At 42.5% G+C, this 20,672-nt stretch overlaps 1 protein-coding gene across 2 annotated transcripts in view; it reads right to left on the bottom strand.

Moving 5' to 3' along the window:
• The window catches only part of POLR1A (RNA polymerase I subunit A), a 232,973-nt gene that overhangs the window by 173,539 nt on the left and 38,762 nt on the right, over positions 1–20,672 (bottom strand). For both annotated transcript variants that reach the window (XM_033951847.1, XM_033951837.1), the window contains exons 9-11: positions 13,751–13,910; positions 2,581–2,754; positions 1,383–1,505 (exon numbers count right to left, since the gene is read on the bottom strand). In XM_033951847.1, the coding sequence (XP_033807738.1) occupies positions 1,383–1,505; positions 2,581–2,754; positions 13,751–13,910 (457 nt within the window). The remainder of the gene's footprint in view (positions 1–1,382; positions 1,506–2,580; positions 2,755–13,750; positions 13,911–20,672) is intronic.

Raw genomic sequence — 20,672 nt, forward strand, 5'->3', positions numbered from 1 at the left:
AGACCTGTAGCTAAATGAGACCTGTACTGTATTTTCTATGACTAAATTATTCAGGCAATGAAGTTTAAATTTTTTTTTATTTTATTTTTTGTCTTTCTAGGTTTGGGCACCATTTTGAAGAACGGGCATAGAGTGTAGCTAATGAACACAAATTTGATTTAACAATATACCAACTAACAAAAGATCCAAGTGACCAATCGCAAATTTAATTAAGACCATTTAATATCCATGTTTTATGCCTAAAAATATGGGAAAAAGGATCACAGTAACCAAAAGAGGCAGATGTTGACTCGGTCACTTGGATCTTTTGTTAGTTGGGGTTTTTTTCCCTTTTTGATCTAAGTTCTTCATTTTGAAAATTGTAATTTAACAATATACCCCTGAGGAAGCCAGTATTTAATGGGTAAAATGGCAGTCCTGTCAAGCATTTAAGACAACTGCTCTTTTTGTTTCATTAAAATGAAGGCAATCTCATTATAAATGTAAGATAGCATTATTTACAATGGCAAGAAGTTATTTTGCAATTTAAATTTGGACAATGTTTAGAAGCAGGAGAGTTTTTGGGGGTTTGATTTTTTTAAGATGACCAAGTTTTATTCAGAGCTTGCTATCCCACACATCAAATATTTGTCTGAGCGGCTTACATATTATCACTAGATAGAAAGAAATAGGTATAAATGAACATATGAATAAGGACAGAGAGTGGCACAGGGAGGGCAGGGAGAAAATAATAACTACAATAACTGATAGGATGACCAATGAATGACAAAGGAACCACTTATAGAAAGAAATTATTTTTGTCTTCTAGTGCAGTTGCCAAGGTCTCTTTTTCCTCTCACATTGTTTGGGTGGGTTCTAATCCATTTCAATGCATTTACCACAAGATGTTTCGTTTTAATGTATAACCTACAATTATAGTATTAGCAATGGTAACTGGTGGTTATTTAATGGAGTGGTTTTGAAATATTGTAGTCTACAATTGTTACACCTAGTTTATTCATTGCATGTGCAGTTTTATAGAATATTTTTTATCTGTATACTATTTGTGATTATGAAGGGTTCAATTTGCCTTTAATAAAAAAAAAAATACTGTTTAAATTATTTTAAAGATTCCGACACTGTATACTAACTTAGGCCACCTTTTATGAAGCCGTGTTAGGCTTTTTTTTTTTTTTTTTTTTTAATCGCCAGCCATGGCGGTATTAGTTCCAACACTCATTGGAATTCTATGAGCGTCAGAGCCAATACCGCTGTGGCTGGCAATAAAAAAGCCTAACGCAGCTTAGTTAGCAAGACCAGAAACTGAAAGAAGGATGGTGTTCATGTATAAAGGAGTTTAGCAGATACATGGTATGGTTTCCCACAAAGGGTTCCTCTTGTACCATAGGAATCCCAATTTCATTCGTGTTGATGTACATATCTGGGCAGATAACTGAGCGGGCAGCATAGTCCACACGTTTTCCCATCATATGCTTCCTGAACAGGCCCTCCTTCTTTTCCAAGATCTGCAAAAAAAATAGACGCAAAAGGACATAAATTTCCAGGGCATCTTCAGAAAGCTTACATGTTATGAAACACCTTTTCTTGCAGAATAATATTTATCAAATTACCTCAGGTACATAACTAGCATTAATTGCTGGATGGCAAAGGCGGTGAGGTGATTTGCTCAAAGTCACAAAGCGTCAGTGGGAGGAATGGGATTTTAACCTTAGATTCCCTATTTTTCAGCCTTTTGCTTTAACTCCCTAGATTACTCCTCCTATGTCATTACTCCAATTACCTGTCACTCATCACCACTTTAAAAACAGCAGTCTAACACCAAGGATTTCAACATCTAAGGTTCGCTCTTTCCTACATTTTAACCAGAGATTACAAGAGAGGTGAATATTGTATGCTCAAGGGTAATCATCATTACAGGAATTGCAGTTGGACAAGAAATAATTATGATTTGGAAGTTAATACAGAAAAAGACTAAGCATACTGACATTTGCACTTATCCCCATTTGAGGGCTGAGTCCTGGCCCTCCTGCATATGGGTTATAGCAAGGAACCCTGTGCACAGAGATGTCACTATCTTGATACATGCCGTAGGTTCACTCTTCTATGTTTGAGATTCTTTCATCAGTGACAAGACAGTTTCAAGAAAAAAAAAATCACCTATACTTAATAGTGTCTTATTTCAAGCACATAAGTAAAACAATAAAAAGACTGTGATGGCTTTTTAATGCACTCTTCCAGATTTTTATCATCTTTAAATGTTTGAAGAAGAATTATTGGGAAGTGCAAGAGAGTAACAGCACTAATGGATGCCAAGCTCAATTCGGCACCACAAACAGGGATAAGAAGGTCAATTTAAACAAAATCCAACAACCCTATATTAAACCAGGGAAAGACTGCACAGACTTACCACCTCCACCTGCTGGAGACTGAGAGAAGACTGTCTGTACTTGGGACTGCATAGCCCACTTGTACTACAGCCTGAAGTTTGTGTCTCAGTCTCCACCTGCTGGTCGTGGTGAGCTATTACCCATCAGTTTCTGTGCCGGTCTGGATAAAGAAGAAAGTAACAGCACCACTCACCTGACGGATGCCAGGGTATTTATCTGTCTTTAGCTTGTCCATGTCACTATCAAACACAATATTGACATGACTCTGCAGCTGAATCCAGGCATTGTACAGCTTCTCTGTTAAGGTCTGTCCTGGGATCATGGACAGGAAAGCATGATCCATAGATTCTGAGTGCTGATTTTCCACCTGGAGAAAAAGAGCCAAGGGGAGGTACTGAGTGAAGTGTAAAATCACAAAGAGTTCAATTTTTGTAGAACAGTTAGTTGCTTCAGTCTCCTGAAAACTTGAGCTGCCATCATTACCATGAGCAAGTTCTGCTGCTTTGGAAATCTTGATGCCAGACATGAAAAGTAAAATAGGAAGGAAGAACAAAGAGGGCAGAAGAAGGAAAGTAGGTAGTTAAGAGCAAACTCCATTGCGATGGAACATGTAGAATACCCTGGTTCTCCTTAAATACACTTAGTTTATTTCTAGTATGCCAAAGCGGATTACATAATAAAAACAATTAAAATGCATATCACACAACACTAATAAATAACAAAAATCTACTATGGTAACTTATAAGGCTCAACACATTGCCAGATAACATATTTCATTTACAGAGCAAATCTCATTATAGCAATCTCTTACACTATCACAATATCACTTGATATCATATTTCATAACACAAAACATAGACTACATTAAGAGAGTTCAAGCTCTAGACTGCTTAACCAGAGCAGCATGGTCCAGACAGGGGGAAGTAAAAACCCAGAGCAGAAACAAGATAGAAGCCCATAGCAGAAAGGAGCAGCTCTTCAGGATAGGCCTATGGATAAGGAACCAAAGGAATGGCCAAGGTAGGAAAGTTCTCAGTTGAATATTATAAAATGTTGATTTTATGGCCTGACAGAAGTCAGGCATTTTATTGTCCATTTATTGCAGAGTTTTATATCAGTACTCTTGTGCACACATTGACTAACAACAGTTTGGAAGGAGTCACTTCCTTTTCATACTAGGAACTGGGTTACAGGATGATTACCGTATATACTAAAATATAAACAGATTTTTGGGCCAAAAAATGACCCAAAAATGGGTGGGCTTGGTTTATATTCATGTCAGTGCTGACCCCCCCCCCCCCCAAACCCTTTGCAGGCCTTTGCAGGGCCTGCTGTGAGGCCTTGTGGGCCACGATAGGAGGGATCCCTCCTGCCTCCTGTCCCAGTCGATTCTAAGAATTTTATCTCCCTCCCGCCTTCCCTTTAGAATCCCTGGTGGACCAGTGGTAAAATGTGGCAGGAGTGACCTTCCTTTGCTCTATGCGGGCCGGCGAGAAGGAAGGTTGCTCCTGCCCGTGCAGAGCTGCTAGCAAGATGGAGGAATGTGGAGAGAATGGAAGGAGAAATGTGGCATGTTGCTGGAGAGAGGTGATAGAAGAAGAAATGTTGAGCATGGGGAGAAAAGAGGCTGCATATTGTCCAGGGATGAGAGAGGGAAAAATGTTGGATGTGGCAGTAGAGGAGGTAAGAGAGATGCACCCTGGATCCTTCTCTCTCTATTTCCCCACTTCCTTTGCAGTAAAGGAGGGAATGAGAGAAAGAGATGGTGGACAGTGAGAGAGAGAGGGAGACATGTTGCACATGGGGGTGGAGGAGAGAAAGAGATGGTGGACAGTGAGAGAGAGAGGGAGACATGCTGCACATGGGGGTGGAGGAGAGAGGAAGAAATGCTGTGCAAGAGTGAGGAGGGGAAAAAGGACAGAAGGGAACAAGGATGCTATACAATGGGAGGGAGGGAAGAGAGAAATTCTGGACCATGGTAGGAGGAACCAATGGACAGCAACCACTTGAATAATCTGCAGAAGACAGGAAAGCAGAAAAAAGAGAAACTGGAACCAACTTGGATGGAAAAATAATCTTCAGATCACAAAGGCAAAAAAGAAATTTATTGACTGAAATATATTATCTTTGGGAAATGTATTGTGTTCAACAGAAAAAGAAATGCATTTCTGGTTTATTTCACCAGTGCTGAAGTAATTGCTGACCCTTGCTGAGGCTGGTGGGGATTCCCAAGCACAGCCAGCTAAGGACCTCCTCCAAAGGAGAACAGAACTCCCCTCCACCAAGCGTAGCAGTCGCTGGCAGCATTCCTGAGCCACTGAGATGCCAGCATCTGTGACTTAGGGACGCTGTTTACAGATCCTGCCAAACTTGGCAAAAGGGACCCCAGGCCACCTTCAGAGAAAGCCCTCAGCTGACATAGATTGAGGGTTCTCATCAACTGGAATATTTATATTTTATATTTACTCTAGAGGCTCTGGCAGAGACCCATTTACAAAGTATGTATTCTTCCCAATTAATATTTCCAAATTAATAAAGTGTCTTTGCTTATTTGTAAATGGCTCTTCACCAGAGACTTTAATTCAGTAGCATAATTAAATGAAATAATTACTTCTGAAGTTTATGGGATGGGAGAGAACGAAAAAGATTACTTGCCGGGACGGTCTGATTCCAGCGGGGATGGATTTGATTTCCAGTGGGGATGGGCTCGATTTCTGTCCCCGCGTAACTCTCTACTTTATAAGGCATTTGTCAGGATTTAAAAATGTATTTTCCAAAATAAAGGAAGTTAATGTAGTTGCAAATGAATTTATTTATTAGGATTTATCATCGTTTTGTGCTCAAGGCAGTGCACACAAGACCCCCTCTACTTCAGGAAACAAGTGAAAGCCTAGCTGTTCACCCAGGCTTTTATTGGAAGAAGTAACTAACTTGCTAGCTACACACACATATAAGGAGTAACACTGGCTTCAAGTACTGTAGGCAGGACACGCTTATCTACTCCTACCTTAGCTGAGATAATAATCAAGCACTTTCCTGATTTCACATGCAACTTTCTTTAAATTAGTCCCTTATCAACACCTCTTGGGGAAACCAATACAGGGTACAGTGGAATAGATGATCTTAGATCTACCCAGAGCATTTTGAAAACTGCCCAGAGGGGCCCGCCTGTTGTGTCATAAGGCGTGTCTCCTTGCACATAAATGCATTTTGCAATCCTGGACTTCCGCTGACCCACCATCTTTTTGGAAGTGGAGGAATGAACTGCATACCTTGGTGACCTGGGAGGAACGGATGGTGGAAGGGCATCCAGGGCACCGAAGAAAATTTTTGCTAATTTGGAATGTTTATTTGCAATCTCTTCCCCTGCAGGGACGTAGTTTACTGTTGAATGTGTTAGGCTGATTTGTTGTTTAGCAATGTACAATTAACTTAGTGGCTGCACTTGAAAATTTCTGGGGGTACACGGATAGGAGGGCTTTACATTTCTGAAGGCCATAAGAGTCCAGGTCCCCTAGTCATTTTTCCTGGATTGATATCAGGGGTGGAGGAGGGAAGTTGTGGGAATAAGGAGGGTACATTAAATTATTATGAAAAAAAATATTTTTTTTGAGGACCTGGAATTTTTTTTTTCCTTTCTCTGATTCTACCTGTCTGTATTTTGTTGGCAGTGTTTACTATTTGTTACTACTGCTTATGCTGTCATCAATAAACTGTTTAAAGAAATTAGTCCCCTTATTTTCTAATTCCCGTTACTCTCTCTTATCAATATATGAGGGCTGACTGAAAAGTGATGTGACTGCCTTTTTTTTGTTTCCAAGAAGTAGACGTGGCAACCCTGTGCTGGTTCTTGTGAAGCTCATATACTGACGTTTCTGAACTTACAGTTGGACTGCTGTAGTCTTCATTGGGGGAACTAGAAGCCATGGCCAACGCAGAAGACATCGACATTATTGGAATCTCTGAAACATGGTGGAATGAGGAAAGCAAATGGGATACAGCACTACCGGGATACAAGCTCTATCGCCAGGACAGAACAGGACAAAAAGGAGGTGGAATAGCCCTATACATAAAAGAAGGCATACAATCCACACAAATGGACACAGCAGAGACGGCCAGCAAGCCGGAATCTCTATGGGTTAAAATACCGGGAAGGAAAGGGCCTGAAATAAAGATGGGCCTATTTTATCGCCCACCGGGGCAAACCAGAGATATCGATGAGGAAATGGAAGCCGAGATGAAGCGTGAATGCAAAAGCGGCAACACGGTTATTATGGGAGACTTCAACTACCCTGGGATAGACTGGAGGCTTGGAAGCTCGAAATGCGCTAGGGAGACAAAATTCCTGGAAGCTACACAGGATTGTTTCATGGAACAGCTTGTTAGAGAACCGACGAGAGGAAATGCCACTCTGGATCTAATCCTAAATGGGTTAAGGGGACCTGCAAAGGAAGTAGAAGTAGTGGGACCGTTGGGAAACAGCGATCATAATATGATCAAGTTCAAGGTTGAGGTAGGAGTGTCAAAAGGCAAGAGATCCATTGCGACAACTTTTAACTTCAGGAAAGGAAACTACGAAGCAATGAGGAAATTGGTAAGGAAGAAACTTAGGAACACTTCCAAAACATGGCTAACGGTAAATCATGCCTGGTCCTTCTTCAGGGACATGGTGAGCGAGGCGCAAAATCTGTATATCCCCAGATTCAGGAAGGGGTGTAAAAAGAATCGAACAAAAGACCCGGCGTGGATAACCAAAACAGTGAAGGAAGCGATAGGCAATAAGAAAAAATCATTCAAGAAATGGAAAAAGGACAAAACTGAGGGGAACTGGAAAGAGCACAAGAAGCATCAAAAAGAATGTCACCGTGAGGTTCGGAAAGCCAAAAGAGAGTATGAAGAGAGGCTAGCCAGGGGAGCAAGAAATTTCAAACCATTCTTCAGATATGTTAAAGGGAAGCAGCCGGCTAGAGAGGAAGTGGGACCGCTGGACGACGGAGACAGGAAGGGAGTGGTGAAGGAGGAGAAGGTAGTGGCAGAAAGGCTTAACATGTTCTTCTCGTCTGTATTTACAAACGAAAACACGTCCAACATACCGGAACCTGAGCAATTCTTCAACGGAAGTCAGGCAGAAAAATTAACATCCATAGAAGTGAGCCTTGAGGACGTTCGTAGGCAGATAGAAAAACTAAAAACTGACAAATCCCCGGGTCCGGATGGCATACATCCAAGGGTTCTGAAGGAATTAAAGGAGGAGATAGCGGAACTACTGCAGCAAATTTGCAACTTATCCCTGAAAACAGGCGAGATCCCGGAAGATTGGAAGATAGCCAACGTTACGCCCATCTTTAAAAAGGGATCAAGAGGTGACCCGGGAAACTACAGGCCGGTGAGCCTGACTTCGGTTCCGGGGAAAATGGCAGAAGCACTGATAAAAGAAAACATCGATCAACATTTTGAAAAAAATGAACTTCTGATAACCAGCCAGCATGGTTTCTGCAAGGGAAGATCGTGCCTAACGAACTTATTGCACTTCTTCGAAGGGATCAACAAACGGATGGACAAAGGAGACCCCATAGACATCATATATCTAGATTTCCAAAAAGCCTTTGACAAGGTGCCCCATGAATGTCTACTCCGGAAACTGAAGAACCATGGGGTGGAAGGAGACGTACATAGATGGATCAGAAACTGGTTGGAGGGTAGAAAACAAAGGGTAGGAGTGAAGGGTCACTACTCCGACTGGAGGAGGGTCACGAGTGGTGTCCCGCAGGGCTCGGTGCTCGGGCCGCTGTTATTTAATATCTTCATAAATGATCTAGAAACAGGAACGAAGTGCAAGATAATAAAATTTGCGGACGACACCAAACTATTTAATGGAGCTCGGACTACAGAGGACTGCGAAAAGTTGCAAAGGGACTTGAACAAATTAGAAGAATGGGCGGCGAAATGGCAGATGAAGTTCAACATTGAAAAATGTAAAGTATTACATGTGGGGAGCAGAAACTCGAGGTACAACTATACAATGGGAGGGATGTTATTGAATAAGAGTACCCAGGAAAGGGACTTGAGGGTAATGGTGGACATGACAATGAAGCCGTCGGCACAGTGTGCAGCGGCCGCTAAGAGAGCGAATAGAATGCTTGGTATAATCAAAAAGGGTATTACAGCCAGAACGAAAGAAGTTATCCTGCCGTTGTATCGGGCGATAGTGCGCCCGCATTTGGAGTACTGCGTCCAATATTGGTCGCCGTATCTTAAGAAGGATATGGCGTTAGTCGAGAGGGTTCAAAGGAGAGCAACACGTCTGATAATAGGTATGGAAAACCTGTCATATTCTGAGAGATTGGAGAAGCTGGGTCTCTTTTCCCTGGAGAAGAGGAGACTTAGAGGGGATATGATAGAGACTTACAAGATCATGAAGGGCATAGAGAGAGTAGAGAGGGACAGATTCTTCGAACTTTCGAAAAATAAGAGAACAAGAGGGCATTCGGAAAAGTTGAAAGGGGACAGATTCAAAACAAATGCTAGGAAGTTCTTCTTTACCCAACGTGTGGTGGACACCTGGAATGCGCTTCCAGAGGACGTTATAAGGCAGAGTACGGTACTGGGGTTCAAGAAAGGATTGGACAAATTCCTACTGGAAATGGGGATAGAGGGGTATAGATAGAAGATTACTGCATAGGTCCTGGACCTGTTGGGCCGCCGCGTGAGCGGACTGCTGGGCACGATGGACCTCGGGTCTGACCCAGCAGAGGCATTTCTTATGTTCTTAGGTCACAGCGAGAGGAAGAACTTCATACGTTTCGTCATGGCAGATGAGTAAGATGTTTCTGTGAGAGTACACCAGAGGTGTGTGATTGAATTTTGTGTTCAACTTGGGAAACTCTTGAAATGTTACAGCAAACATACAGTGGTGAAACAACTGGCCACTCTAGTGTACTCTCAGACACATCTTCCTCATCTGCCATGACGAAACATACATAAGAACATAAGAATTGCCGCTGCTGGGACAGACCAGTGGTCCATCGTGCCCAGCAGTCCGCTCACGCGGCGACCCTTAGGTGAAAGACCAGTGCCCTAACTGAGACTAGCCTTACCTGTGTGCATTCTGGTTTAGCAGGGACTTGTCTAACTTTGTCTTGAATCCCTAGAGGGTGTTTTCCCCTATAACAGCCTCCGGAAGAGCGTTCCAGATTTCTACCACTCTCTGGGTGAAGAAGAACTTCCTTACGTTTGTACGGAATCTATCCCCTTTTAACTTTAGAGAGTGCCCTCTCGTTCTCTCTACCTTGGAGAGAGTGAACAACCTGTCTTTATCTACTAAGTCTATTCCCTTCATCATCTTGAATGTTTCGATCATGTCCCCTCTCAATCTCCTCTTTTCAAGGGAGAAGAGGCCCAGTTTCTCTAATCTCTCACTGTATGGCAATTCCTCCAGCCCCTTAACCATTTTAGTCGCTCTTCTCTGGACCCTTTCGAGTAGTACTGTGTCCTTCATGTAAGGCGACCAGTGCAGCGGCATGATAACCTTCTCCGATCTGTTCGTGATCCCCTTCTTAATCATTCCTAGCATTCTGAGTGCCCTTTTCGCTGCCGCCACTCATTGCACAGACGGCTTTATTGACTTGTCGACCAGTACTCCCAATTCTCTTTCCTGGGGGATCTTTCCGAGTTCTGCACAGGACATCCTGTATTCATGTTTAAGATTTTTGTTACTGACGTGCATCACCTTACACTTATCCACGTTAAACCTCATTTGCCATGTCGCAGCCCATTTCTCGAGCGTGTTTATGTCATGTTGCAGGTCTTCGCAATCCTTCTGTGTCTTCACTACTCTGAATAACTTCGTATCATCTGCAAATTTAATCACTTCGCTCATCGTACCAATTTCTAAGACGTTTATAAATATGTTGAAGAGCACGGGTCCAAGCACCGTACCCTGTGGCACTCCACTCATGACACTTTTTCAGTCCGAGTATTGCTCATTTACCCCCACTCTCTATTTCTATCCGCCAACCAGTTTTTTTTTATCCACGTGAGTATTTCACCCTCGATTCCATGGCTCACAATTTTTCGAAGTAGTTGTTCATGTGGGACTTTGTTGAACGCCTTCTGAAAATCCAGATATACAATGTCGACTGGGTCACCTTTGTCTAGCTGCCTATTTACTCCCTTGAAGAAGTGCAGCAAGTTCGTCAAGCAAGATCTTCCTTTGCTGAAGCCGTGCTGGCTGGTCCTTCTCAGATTGTGTCAGTCAAGGAGATCAATGATGCAGTCCTTTATCAGCGCCTCTACCATCTTTCCCGGTACCGAGGTCAGACTCACCGGTCTGTAGTTTCCTGGATCTCCTCTCGAACCTTTCTTGAAGATCGGCGTAACATTCACCACTTTCCAGTCTTCCAGAAAGCAGCTCCTGATTGGTAAGGCCTGGCTTTAGTGCAGGAAGAGTCGTTCGGAGCATACAGTGAGTGATTTCCTTCACTTGTCGGCGCTCTCTCCTGCCTCTCCAGCTGTCCTCTCCAGTCTCCCCCACGAAAAAGAAAACATTGTAAAATTATGTTCTTACCTGTTAATTTTCTTTCCTTTATAAGCAGCAGATGAATCCAGAGACTAGTGGGTATAGCTCACATCGACCAGCAGGTGGAGATAGAGAAACTGATTAACAGTTGGCCTTATAGCCTGGTGTTCCTCCTGTTGATTCAGTTATGCATCTTGCCCAAGCCTCCCGAGAAAGGAGAATGAGCATTTACAAAACTTCATTCCAGTAGTAAATATGTAACTCAGAAATGTAATAAGACAATTACCAACCGTTCCCCAACTGAAAATACCAACTAACACTCAGACCAACCGTCCACTGGGGAGGGGCTCTGGATTCATCTGCTGCTTATAAAGGAAAGAAAATTAACAGGTAAGAACATAATTTTACATTCCTTAGCAAAGCAGCAGATGAATCCAGAGACTAGTGGGATGTAGCAAAGCAAACTCAAACTGGGTGGGAAGACAATGCCGCCTCTGTCAGCACTGAAGCGCCAAAAGATGCTTCCGCACGGGCCGCTACATCTAAACGGTAATGCTTCGAAAAGGTATTCCTAGACGACCAAGTGGCTGCCCGGCAAATTTCCTCCAGAGACAAACCCCCGGATTCCGCCCAAGACGTAGCTAATGCTCGAGTCGAATGAGCACGAAGGTGCTCCGGTACTTGCTTCCCCGCCAACAAATATGCTGACGCCATCCCTTGAGACCACTGCAGACACGCTCGCGCCGCATAAGAGCTGCAAATCGCGGCCTGTAAGGTAACTGCAGCAACCTCAAAGGACATTTTCAGTGAAGATTCAATCTTCCTATCCTGTACATCTTTCAGTGTAACCCCCCCTTCCACCGGCAAGGTAGTCTTTTTAGTCACCGCTGCCACCAGAGCGTCCACCCTGGGCAACCTAAACTTCTCGAGTTCGGTCTGGTTAACCGGATACAAGAGCCGCATGGCCTTTGCCACTCGTAGGCTGGCCTCCGGCGTATCCCATTGTGCCGAGATTAGCTCCTGCATGGCTTCATGCACCGGAAAGGACTTAGGCGGCCTACGTGTTCCTGCCATAAGGGGGTTACTAGACACCTTAGTGTCTTCCTGAGAGATGTTTAAACCTTGCAATGCCTTTGAAATTAAGGAAGAAAGCTCTTCTCTATGAAAGAGACGGAGAGCGGAAGGGTCATCCACTTCTCGACCGGGGGATCCTCTGCTTCCCAATCCAAGACTTCACCTTCCTCTAACGATTCAGGAAGAGAAAAAGGGGATACAGAAAACGTATCATCTGCGTCTGCGGTCGCGAGTCTGCGTTTCTTCACTACTTGCGCCTGCCCTGGAGACCCCACAGCACCCGCAGTTGGTCTTGTACTATTATAATTCAAAAAAGAAGTAGAAGTAGAAGGCCCAGGAAGAGACGGACCGGTCAGAGGCACCGGCTGAGCAGGCTGAGAGCTCTGCAACATGAAAGCCTGGTGCAACAGCATAATAAATTCCGGAGAGAACGAGCCCCACCTAAGCGATGCTGAACCGATCTGATCAGCGCCTGGGAGCGGAGCCGCGACTCCTTCTAACGCTCCCGTCTCCCCGACCGCCGCTGAAGCCCCCGCAGGCGTGGACGAGCCCTGCAGCAAACCCGAGTCGACCTCGAGAGCCGGGGACTTTGAACGTGCTTCCCTGACCCGGGAAATGGCGACATCACACGCTTGCAAAAACGCATCTTCTGCCGGTGTGTCAGAACAACCGGCAGAGCAGAAGCCCGACAGTGTTCTGCGCTTCCCACAGCGCGAACACCGCTGACTAGCCTCTGCCGCCATCCTGGCAAATGAAGATTTTTTTTTTTTTGTACACGCGGAGAAAGCTGCCGCGCTAACGCCTCCCCCCAACCCAAACCGGCAATCGGAAACGACACTCAGGACAACGCCGAACAAGAGTAAGAAGAAATCACTCACCACCTGATTTCCCGACCGCCCCACCGGACGCCAGGTAACCGTTGATAATTATACTGAAAGCCGACTCAAAAATCGGCATGGCTCAGCACAGGCAGGACGAATGTTTTTTGTTTGTTTTTTCAACTGGAATGAAGAAAAATCCTGCAGCGTCCAAGGGAAACCCCTCTATCAACCGGAGGGGAGGGTGGGGAAGGGACCTGGGAGGGCCCAGGTGTAGCCCCCAAAGCCGGCACCGCTCAGCCAGGCACCCCTGTCCTGCTGAAGAGAGCTAGTCCCAACAGAGGAAGCCAAAAGAACACCAATTTATCCGGCACCAGCCAGAATCCAGGAGCTAGAGAGCTAGCTCAACCCCTGCTGGGAGATAGAGCAAAACTGAATCAACAGGAGGAACACCAGGCTATAAGGCCAACTGTTAATCAGTTTCTCTATCTCCACCTGCTGGTCGATGTGAGCTATACCCACTAGTCTCTGGATTCATCTGCTGCTTTGCTAAGGAAATTCGCAATTTTTCAAGATTCGCGGGGGTTCCTGGAACGGAACCCCTGCGAATTTCAGAGGAGTACTGTATAAATGAAGTGTTTTGACTTAAAAAGAAACAAATAAGAAACCTCTGGATTATCTCCTAAAAATGTAATTTAGTAGCATCTCCCTGACAACTGCAATTTCAACACCTTCAAATCGTACGTGAAATAAATTGACAGTACAGACAATTTGAGAAAAAGCAAAAAATTATGACCCTCTTATCAATCCGCATTAGGGTTTGTTGTTTGGTTTTTTTATCCCCGGCCACTGGGCTGATAGGAATAAAAGTAGATAACATGCACTAATCTTTAGTAAAAGACCCCACAAATCAAAAATGTTTTTACCATAAAATCAGATTGACATGTGCTTACCTCAGTTTCAGTCTCCAAGAGCTGGGGATTCAGTTGTTGCTTCTGAGCCATGAGAGCTAAAAGCTTCTGTATCGTACCAGCATCCTTTACCACGGCCTGCAGGTTCACAGTCTGACCATTAGTGAACATCTGATCTCCAAGACAATTCATTGGCCGATATCTAGAATGTTAAAATTTATGAATGATGGAAGGGATCAAGCATAGTCATGGGTTGTTTTGTGGTATATGTTATATTTAGCTTCTATAGTGTTAGCAAACATTATTTACATTCTATAAGTATGCTAATTTCACAAGGACATATCTAAAAACAATCTGTTTCTAATTCTAATGATTCATATCAATAATTCTGTATTTTTTCAATAAAAATGGCAAAAAAATTACTTACGATGAGCATTCCCCCCCTAAAAAGCCAAATCATTTAAGGCCCCAATATTTAGAAAATGCTGAGATTCTCGATTTGTGCCCTGTTTTCAGCACACTTATAAGCATAACTTTTAAGTTCCTAAATTAAGATGAATTTTCAGCTGAAAAGTTATGCAAATAAACTTAGGCCTGCTATTCATCTGCCTAGATTTATGAGCTTATTACTAAAAATATGTACTAGTTTCTAACTACTTTTATTTATTTATTCAGTTTTCTATGCCATTTTCCCAGGGGAACTTAGAATGGTTGAAATGAATTTGTTCAGGAACTGAAGCAATTTTTCCTTGTCTGTACCTGTGGGCATACAATCTACCTAATATTCTTGGGGCAATGGGGGACCAAGCAATCTGCCCAGGTTCAAAAGGAATAGCGTGGGCTTGAACCCACAACTCCAGATTGCTGAGGCTGCAACAATAACCCCTGCACCATATTTTCAGTGTGGTAGAAGATTACCATCTAGATTGTGAGCCTTCGGGACAGCTAGGGAAATCCAAAGTACCATTTTTATTTATTTTATTTTAATGTATCTTTAATCTATCTTCATTGTAAACCGCTTTGAACTTCACGGTATAGCGGTATATAAGAAATAAAATAAAATTTAAATTAAATTAAAATCTCCATCAGACAAAATTTGCCAGGCTAACATAGTTAACAATCAAGGTAAGGCATAATGTGATTAACATGGTATGGTGAGACATAGGGCTCCTTTTACGAAGGTGCGCTAGGTTTTACGAAGGTGCGCTAGGGCCTTAACAAGCAGAATAACGCACGCTAAATTGCCATGCGTGCTAGCCGCTACCGCCTCCTTTTGAGCAGGCGGTAGATTTTCAGCTAGCGCGCAAAATCCAGTGCATGCCGTAAAACTGCTTGCACACCTTCATAAAAGGAACCCATAGTGTAGCAATTATAGTATGGCAGAACATAGCATGGTAAACATAGTTTTAAGAAGCATGGCTGACATAGCATGACACGACTTGACAAAAAATGGTAAGGGAGGTGCATGCATTGCATAGAAGATTTAGGACAGCCACATTATGTGGTAAATACAGTATGAGAGATTGTAGCATGGCAGGCAGATAGTATGGTAAACATAGTATGGCCTAATATGGTGTAGTAGGGCAAAGATGGGAAAACGGTATGACAGAGTGTGGAAGAGCACTGTGTAAGAAAACATGGTATGGTCCTCTCTCATAGAGGTCAGGGGAAGAGGTGAGGTTTTTATTGCCTTCCTGAAGTTCAGTAGACCTTCTAGTAATCTAATTTTGGTAGGTACTTTGTTCCAGAGAAATGGTAGGTAATGTGAGTAAGATCTTTCTTGGACCCTCTCTAGGTGGAGGGCACGTCCTGAGAACATGCGTAATTGCTTTTCTACTTGTGAGCAAAGCGGTCGATTCAGGGAGTAGGGCAGAAGTTTTCCCTACCTATTTACCCCTGTTGCCACCCACTTTTTATGCTCCTAAAATTTAAGAGTTTTGTGAAATCCTGAGTAAAAAATTATGTACTCAACCCTACTTAACTTTTCAAGGAGACCAATTTATGAACACAATTCTTAAAGTTAGGAGCATAAATCTTTTGAATTTCAGACCTTTAATTTTTAGCACTTAGGAAAGCTGATCCGTGTATCCCATTCTTATGGTAATGTACATTTGTATTTTTTGTAAACATGGTATATTATGTAATTGTTTTAAATTTATTGTATTGTACACCACTTAATAGCAGTACATCAAAAATAATAAATCCAATTCCAAGTCATTTAGCCCATATAGAACAAGATGGTGTTCCCAGCCCACCTGTGCTTTAGCATATACTGTACAGTTTTTCAGGATTAATTTACACACAAATTTTTTTTCTCCTTCTCCAAGCCTAACCCAGCAACATCTCTGTTAAAATCAGTTTAATTTATGTGCATATAGACTATACATATATAAGTTTATTAGTATACTGGGCAGGAACACTTGAAAAAATTGCCCTCTCCATGAAAATTTGGAAGAGTCTGAAGCAGCTTCACACTTAGGCAGGCTTGACCTCTGCCAAAACTGCAACACTGCTGTCATTTCATGCCAAACTGTGAAGGAGATGTGTAAATCTATCTATTGTTTCTACTGTAAGCCTTTGAGAGCAGACAGATTTATCGTGGTGATCAATAGATGAATATATAAATAAATCTCTACCATCCCTTGAACATGCTCATCTTGTTCTTACTCAAAGCATCTCCCAAATCCTATATTACAGAGTACCTTACAACAAAAGTAACACAATAGGCCTCATTTACTTAGGCTTTTCCTTCTACCATCTATGGGAAATAAAGCTTAGTAGATAGAAACATGACGGCAGATAAAGGCCAAATAGCCCATCTAGTCTGCCCATCCGCAATAACCATTATTTCTTTCTCTCTCTGAGATATCCCACATTCCTATCCCAGGCCCTCTTGAATTCAGACAGTCTCTGTTTCCACCACCTCTTCCGGGAGACTGTTCCATGCATCTACCACCCTTTCTGTAAAAAAAGTATTTCCTCAGATTACTCTGGAGCTTATCACCTCTTAATGTCATCCTATGCCCACTCACTGCAGAGTTTCCTTTCAAATGAAAGAGACTTGACTCATACACATTTATATTATGTAGGTATTTAAACGTCTATCATATCTCTCCTCTCCCGCATTTCCTCCAAAGTCTGTCCCCATACGCCTTATCACGAAGACCACATACCATTTTAGTAGCCTTCCTCTGGACCTACTCCATCCTTTTTATATCTTTTTGAAGGTGCGGCCTCCAGAATTGTACACAATATTCTAAATGAGGTCTCACCAGTCTTATATAGAGGCATCAATACCTCCTTTTTCCTACTAGCCATACCTCTCCCTATGCAACCTAGCATTATTCTAGCTTTCGCCGTCACCTTTTCAACCTGTTTGGCCACCATCATTATATACAATCACACATAAGTCCCGCTCTTCCTATGAGGTCTAATGAGACTTACCAGCAAAGCCAGAGGTAGCAGGTATGCTAAGGGGGTATGTCTATAATTGGGCACCCCGATGCTGTGCAAGAGTGTCTATTCTATAACAGCATCCCACTGGGTGCCCAGATTCCATTATAGAATAATGGCATAATGCAAGGTCAACAGCAGGCGTATGGGCAGCTCTATGTGCAACATGTAATGCATATAACTTGAAGTATTCTGTAAGCTATGTGCATAAGTAGGAAAAATTCCATTTATTCCACCTTATCTACAATCCTAAAAAAATTACAAAAGAAACATACACAACTTTAATAGAATAAACATAATAAAAACTACAATTACTACTACTATCTATTCATTTCTGTTCAATCCTTGGATCTCTGTAGGCCAGTTCTCGCCATGTTTCCCTGTTTTCCACAGCTTCTTTCAATTGCTTGATGTTCATTCCTGTGTCATTGTTTTTGCGGTATCTAGCCCACAAGTCTTTGGTCTTCCCTGCTTCCTTTTACCATTGACTATTCTGAGCAGCATCTCCTTTTCTAGTGAATTTGTTCACATCACATTTCCAAAATAGGTCTGTTTCTGTCTGGTAATCTTGCCTTCCAGGGACAACTCTGGGTTTATATGATCAAGAACATCTTTGTTAGTGATCCTAGCCATCCATGTGATTCATAGAAGTCTTCTCCAACACCACAACTCAAAGGCATCCATTTTTCTTCTATCTGCTTTTGTGAGTGTCCATGTCTCGCAGCCATATGTCATGATTTGGAACACAATGGCAGTGATCAGTCTTTGTTTGATGGCGACTAAGGCGTCCTTGTACTTCCATATTTGGTCCATGCTCAGCATGACTACACGCCTCTGTGCTAATCAATTCTTGATTTCTGCTGTTGAGATTCAAGGAAAATGAAGCTGTCAACCACTTCTATTTCTTCATTATTGATCTTTATGTGGACTTTCTTGTTGGCGTTATTCATGATTTTGGTCTTCTTGATATTCACGTAAAGTCCCATCTTCTCGCTTTCTTCTTTCAGCTTCAAGATCAACTTCTTGATAACCTTCTCACTCTCTGCCAGCAGGGTAGTATCATCTGTGTATCTCAGATTGCTGATGATTCTTCTGCCTATTTTACCCCAACACTTGAATCATCTAAGTCTAGCTTCCTCATGATTACTTCTGCATAGAGGTTGAAAAGAAAAGGAGAGATGATGCATCCTTGTCTTGTACTCTTTCTGATCTTGAACCACTCTGTATCTCCATACCTGGTTCGCACTGCAGCTTCTTGATCGTAGTTGAGCGATCTGATTAACCTGATCAGGTGTGCTGGCATTCCTACCTCACTCAGTGCTTTCCAAAGCTTGTCATGCTGAACAGTCAAAAGCCTTGGTATAATCAATGAAGCATAGGTAGAGCTTCTTCTGGTACTCCCTCGCTTTTTCTATGATCCACCTCAAGTTTGCGAAGTAATTACAGGTCCCCCTGCCCTTACGAAATCCAGCTTGGGCTTCAGGAAGTTCTCAATCAAGAATGTTGCCCAAGCACCTCTGGATGATCTTTAGAAGCACCTTGTACAATTAGCATCTATAATATCCTAGTGGTTAAGTAAACTGTTCAGATTGTAACCACAGAAAGAAGTCTCAACTCATTTCCCCTTTCCTTTCTCTTTAAACTGGTAACTTGAGACATTTCCAAGTCTTGATATTCATCTTGCAGCAAATAATACTGAGATAGGTTCTAGAGTCCTCAAGTGATGTTAAGTTTCTATTAGTATCAAATGCTCACTAAAATAACACCATCTTTTAACTCTTTTTTTAAAATGTTCAAAATTTCTCAGTGATCTGAAAGCAAAAGGCAATGAATTCCACAATCTGGGACAAACACAAAAAAATGGGATTCCTATATTTCTCTAAATAAACTGTAGAAAAATGAGGAATATCCAGTAAATTGGCTGTTAAGGATTAGAGAATGACACGGTGACAAAATTCATCACCGTTCCCGTCCCCGCGGATAACCGCGGGAAATAATCCTATGTCATTTTCTAGTGTCTATTTCAACCTCAGTCTTCTACACCAGCATTCTTCAAAGCAAAGCTTGTGGGTCAGTGATTGTGGCCATTCATACTCTGATTCTTCCCTCTCTCTTTAAAGAATGATATGAAGATGGTTTCCGTGGTTATCCGCGGGGACGGTGATGAATTTTGTCACCGTGTCATTCTCTATTAAGGATCTCAATGAACATGATAGCTGGTGGCGATGTAAACTCAATGCTGTCACCATCCATGCCCCGTTCATGCTCTGCTCGGAAGTATGACCCATAAAATTACTCGCTAAAGCATTTGTATGTGCAAGACATGCATAATTGCAGAAGCACAGTTCTAAAGTTGCCCTTCATATGAGGAACAAAATGCATCTCACCAGATGAAGAGTAAATAACCTGACTAGAAGAGCTTCCACACCAGTCTACCAAAAATGTTGCAATCAGGGACCAAAATGACAACATAAAATGTTTCTGTACAGCTTTATGTTTGAAAAAAAATTCCACCACCCAATTCTAAACGTGTAACACAAGGTATGAAATCAGCTCCTACACCTCAGAGCTGACCAGCACACTCTCTCTCCTGAACTGTATGAGGCTAATTCAGAATCCTACCCACAAGCTCACTAAATGCCAGCAACCTTTAGGGCTTTGCAAAGGCCAAATGAGAAAGAGAACAATGTATGGAAAGGGCATTAGTAAGGAAGAAACAAACAGACATGGTAGAAGGGGGACATGTTCTGTCATGCTCTACATTACTAAATCCTGTTCTACTTTATTATGTAAATCCTGTTATGCCATATTATGTATATCCTGTTATGTTTTATTATGTATGTAAACTTGTAACCTGTTCTGAGCTCTTCTGGGAGGAAAGTAACCAGCAAATGTCCATGTTACTCAAGGAGCTTAGAAATATCAGGTACCACCTGTTTTGAAGCAAATATCCCCTACCCACCCTCACAAAATTTATTTGGGTATTTTATGGGGCAAACACTGCAACTTAACAGTAATAAGTTCTTCACGAATTTCACAGCAAACATACCTATTAACAGTTAATTACTTCTAAAACTATAAATTTATATTACTGTAATCTAAGTTTCTAAGCCCAATTTCCAGATATATGTAAATGTAGTACCGTATTTTTCACTCCATAGGATGCACTTTTTTCCCCAAAAAAAGTGGGTGGAAATAAGGGTGCATCTTATGAAGCAAAAATACCCCCCCCACCTTTAAATTTTGGAGGTCGGTGGATGGCTGCCTGTTGCTTGTCAGGGCCCATGACACTCCCTAATTATGCAGGTCGCTGGAGCTTCGCAGGGAAGATGCCTGCTGATTACCGGCACATTGGGGCCAGCGGCGCGTGCCACTTCTAAATGGCTGCCTCAGTTCTCGTGCTGGGGGGCTGGGATGGAATGCAAAGGTGCTGGGGGTATGAAAAAGTGATGATTGATTGGGGGGGGGCTGGGATAGAATTTAAAGGTGTCAGGTATATATTAGTATACAA

This window comes from Geotrypetes seraphini, chromosome 1 (genome assembly GCF_902459505.1).
Source record: "Geotrypetes seraphini chromosome 1, aGeoSer1.1, whole genome shotgun sequence".
NCBI classification, from domain to species: domain Eukaryota; kingdom Metazoa; phylum Chordata; class Amphibia; order Gymnophiona; family Dermophiidae; genus Geotrypetes; species Geotrypetes seraphini.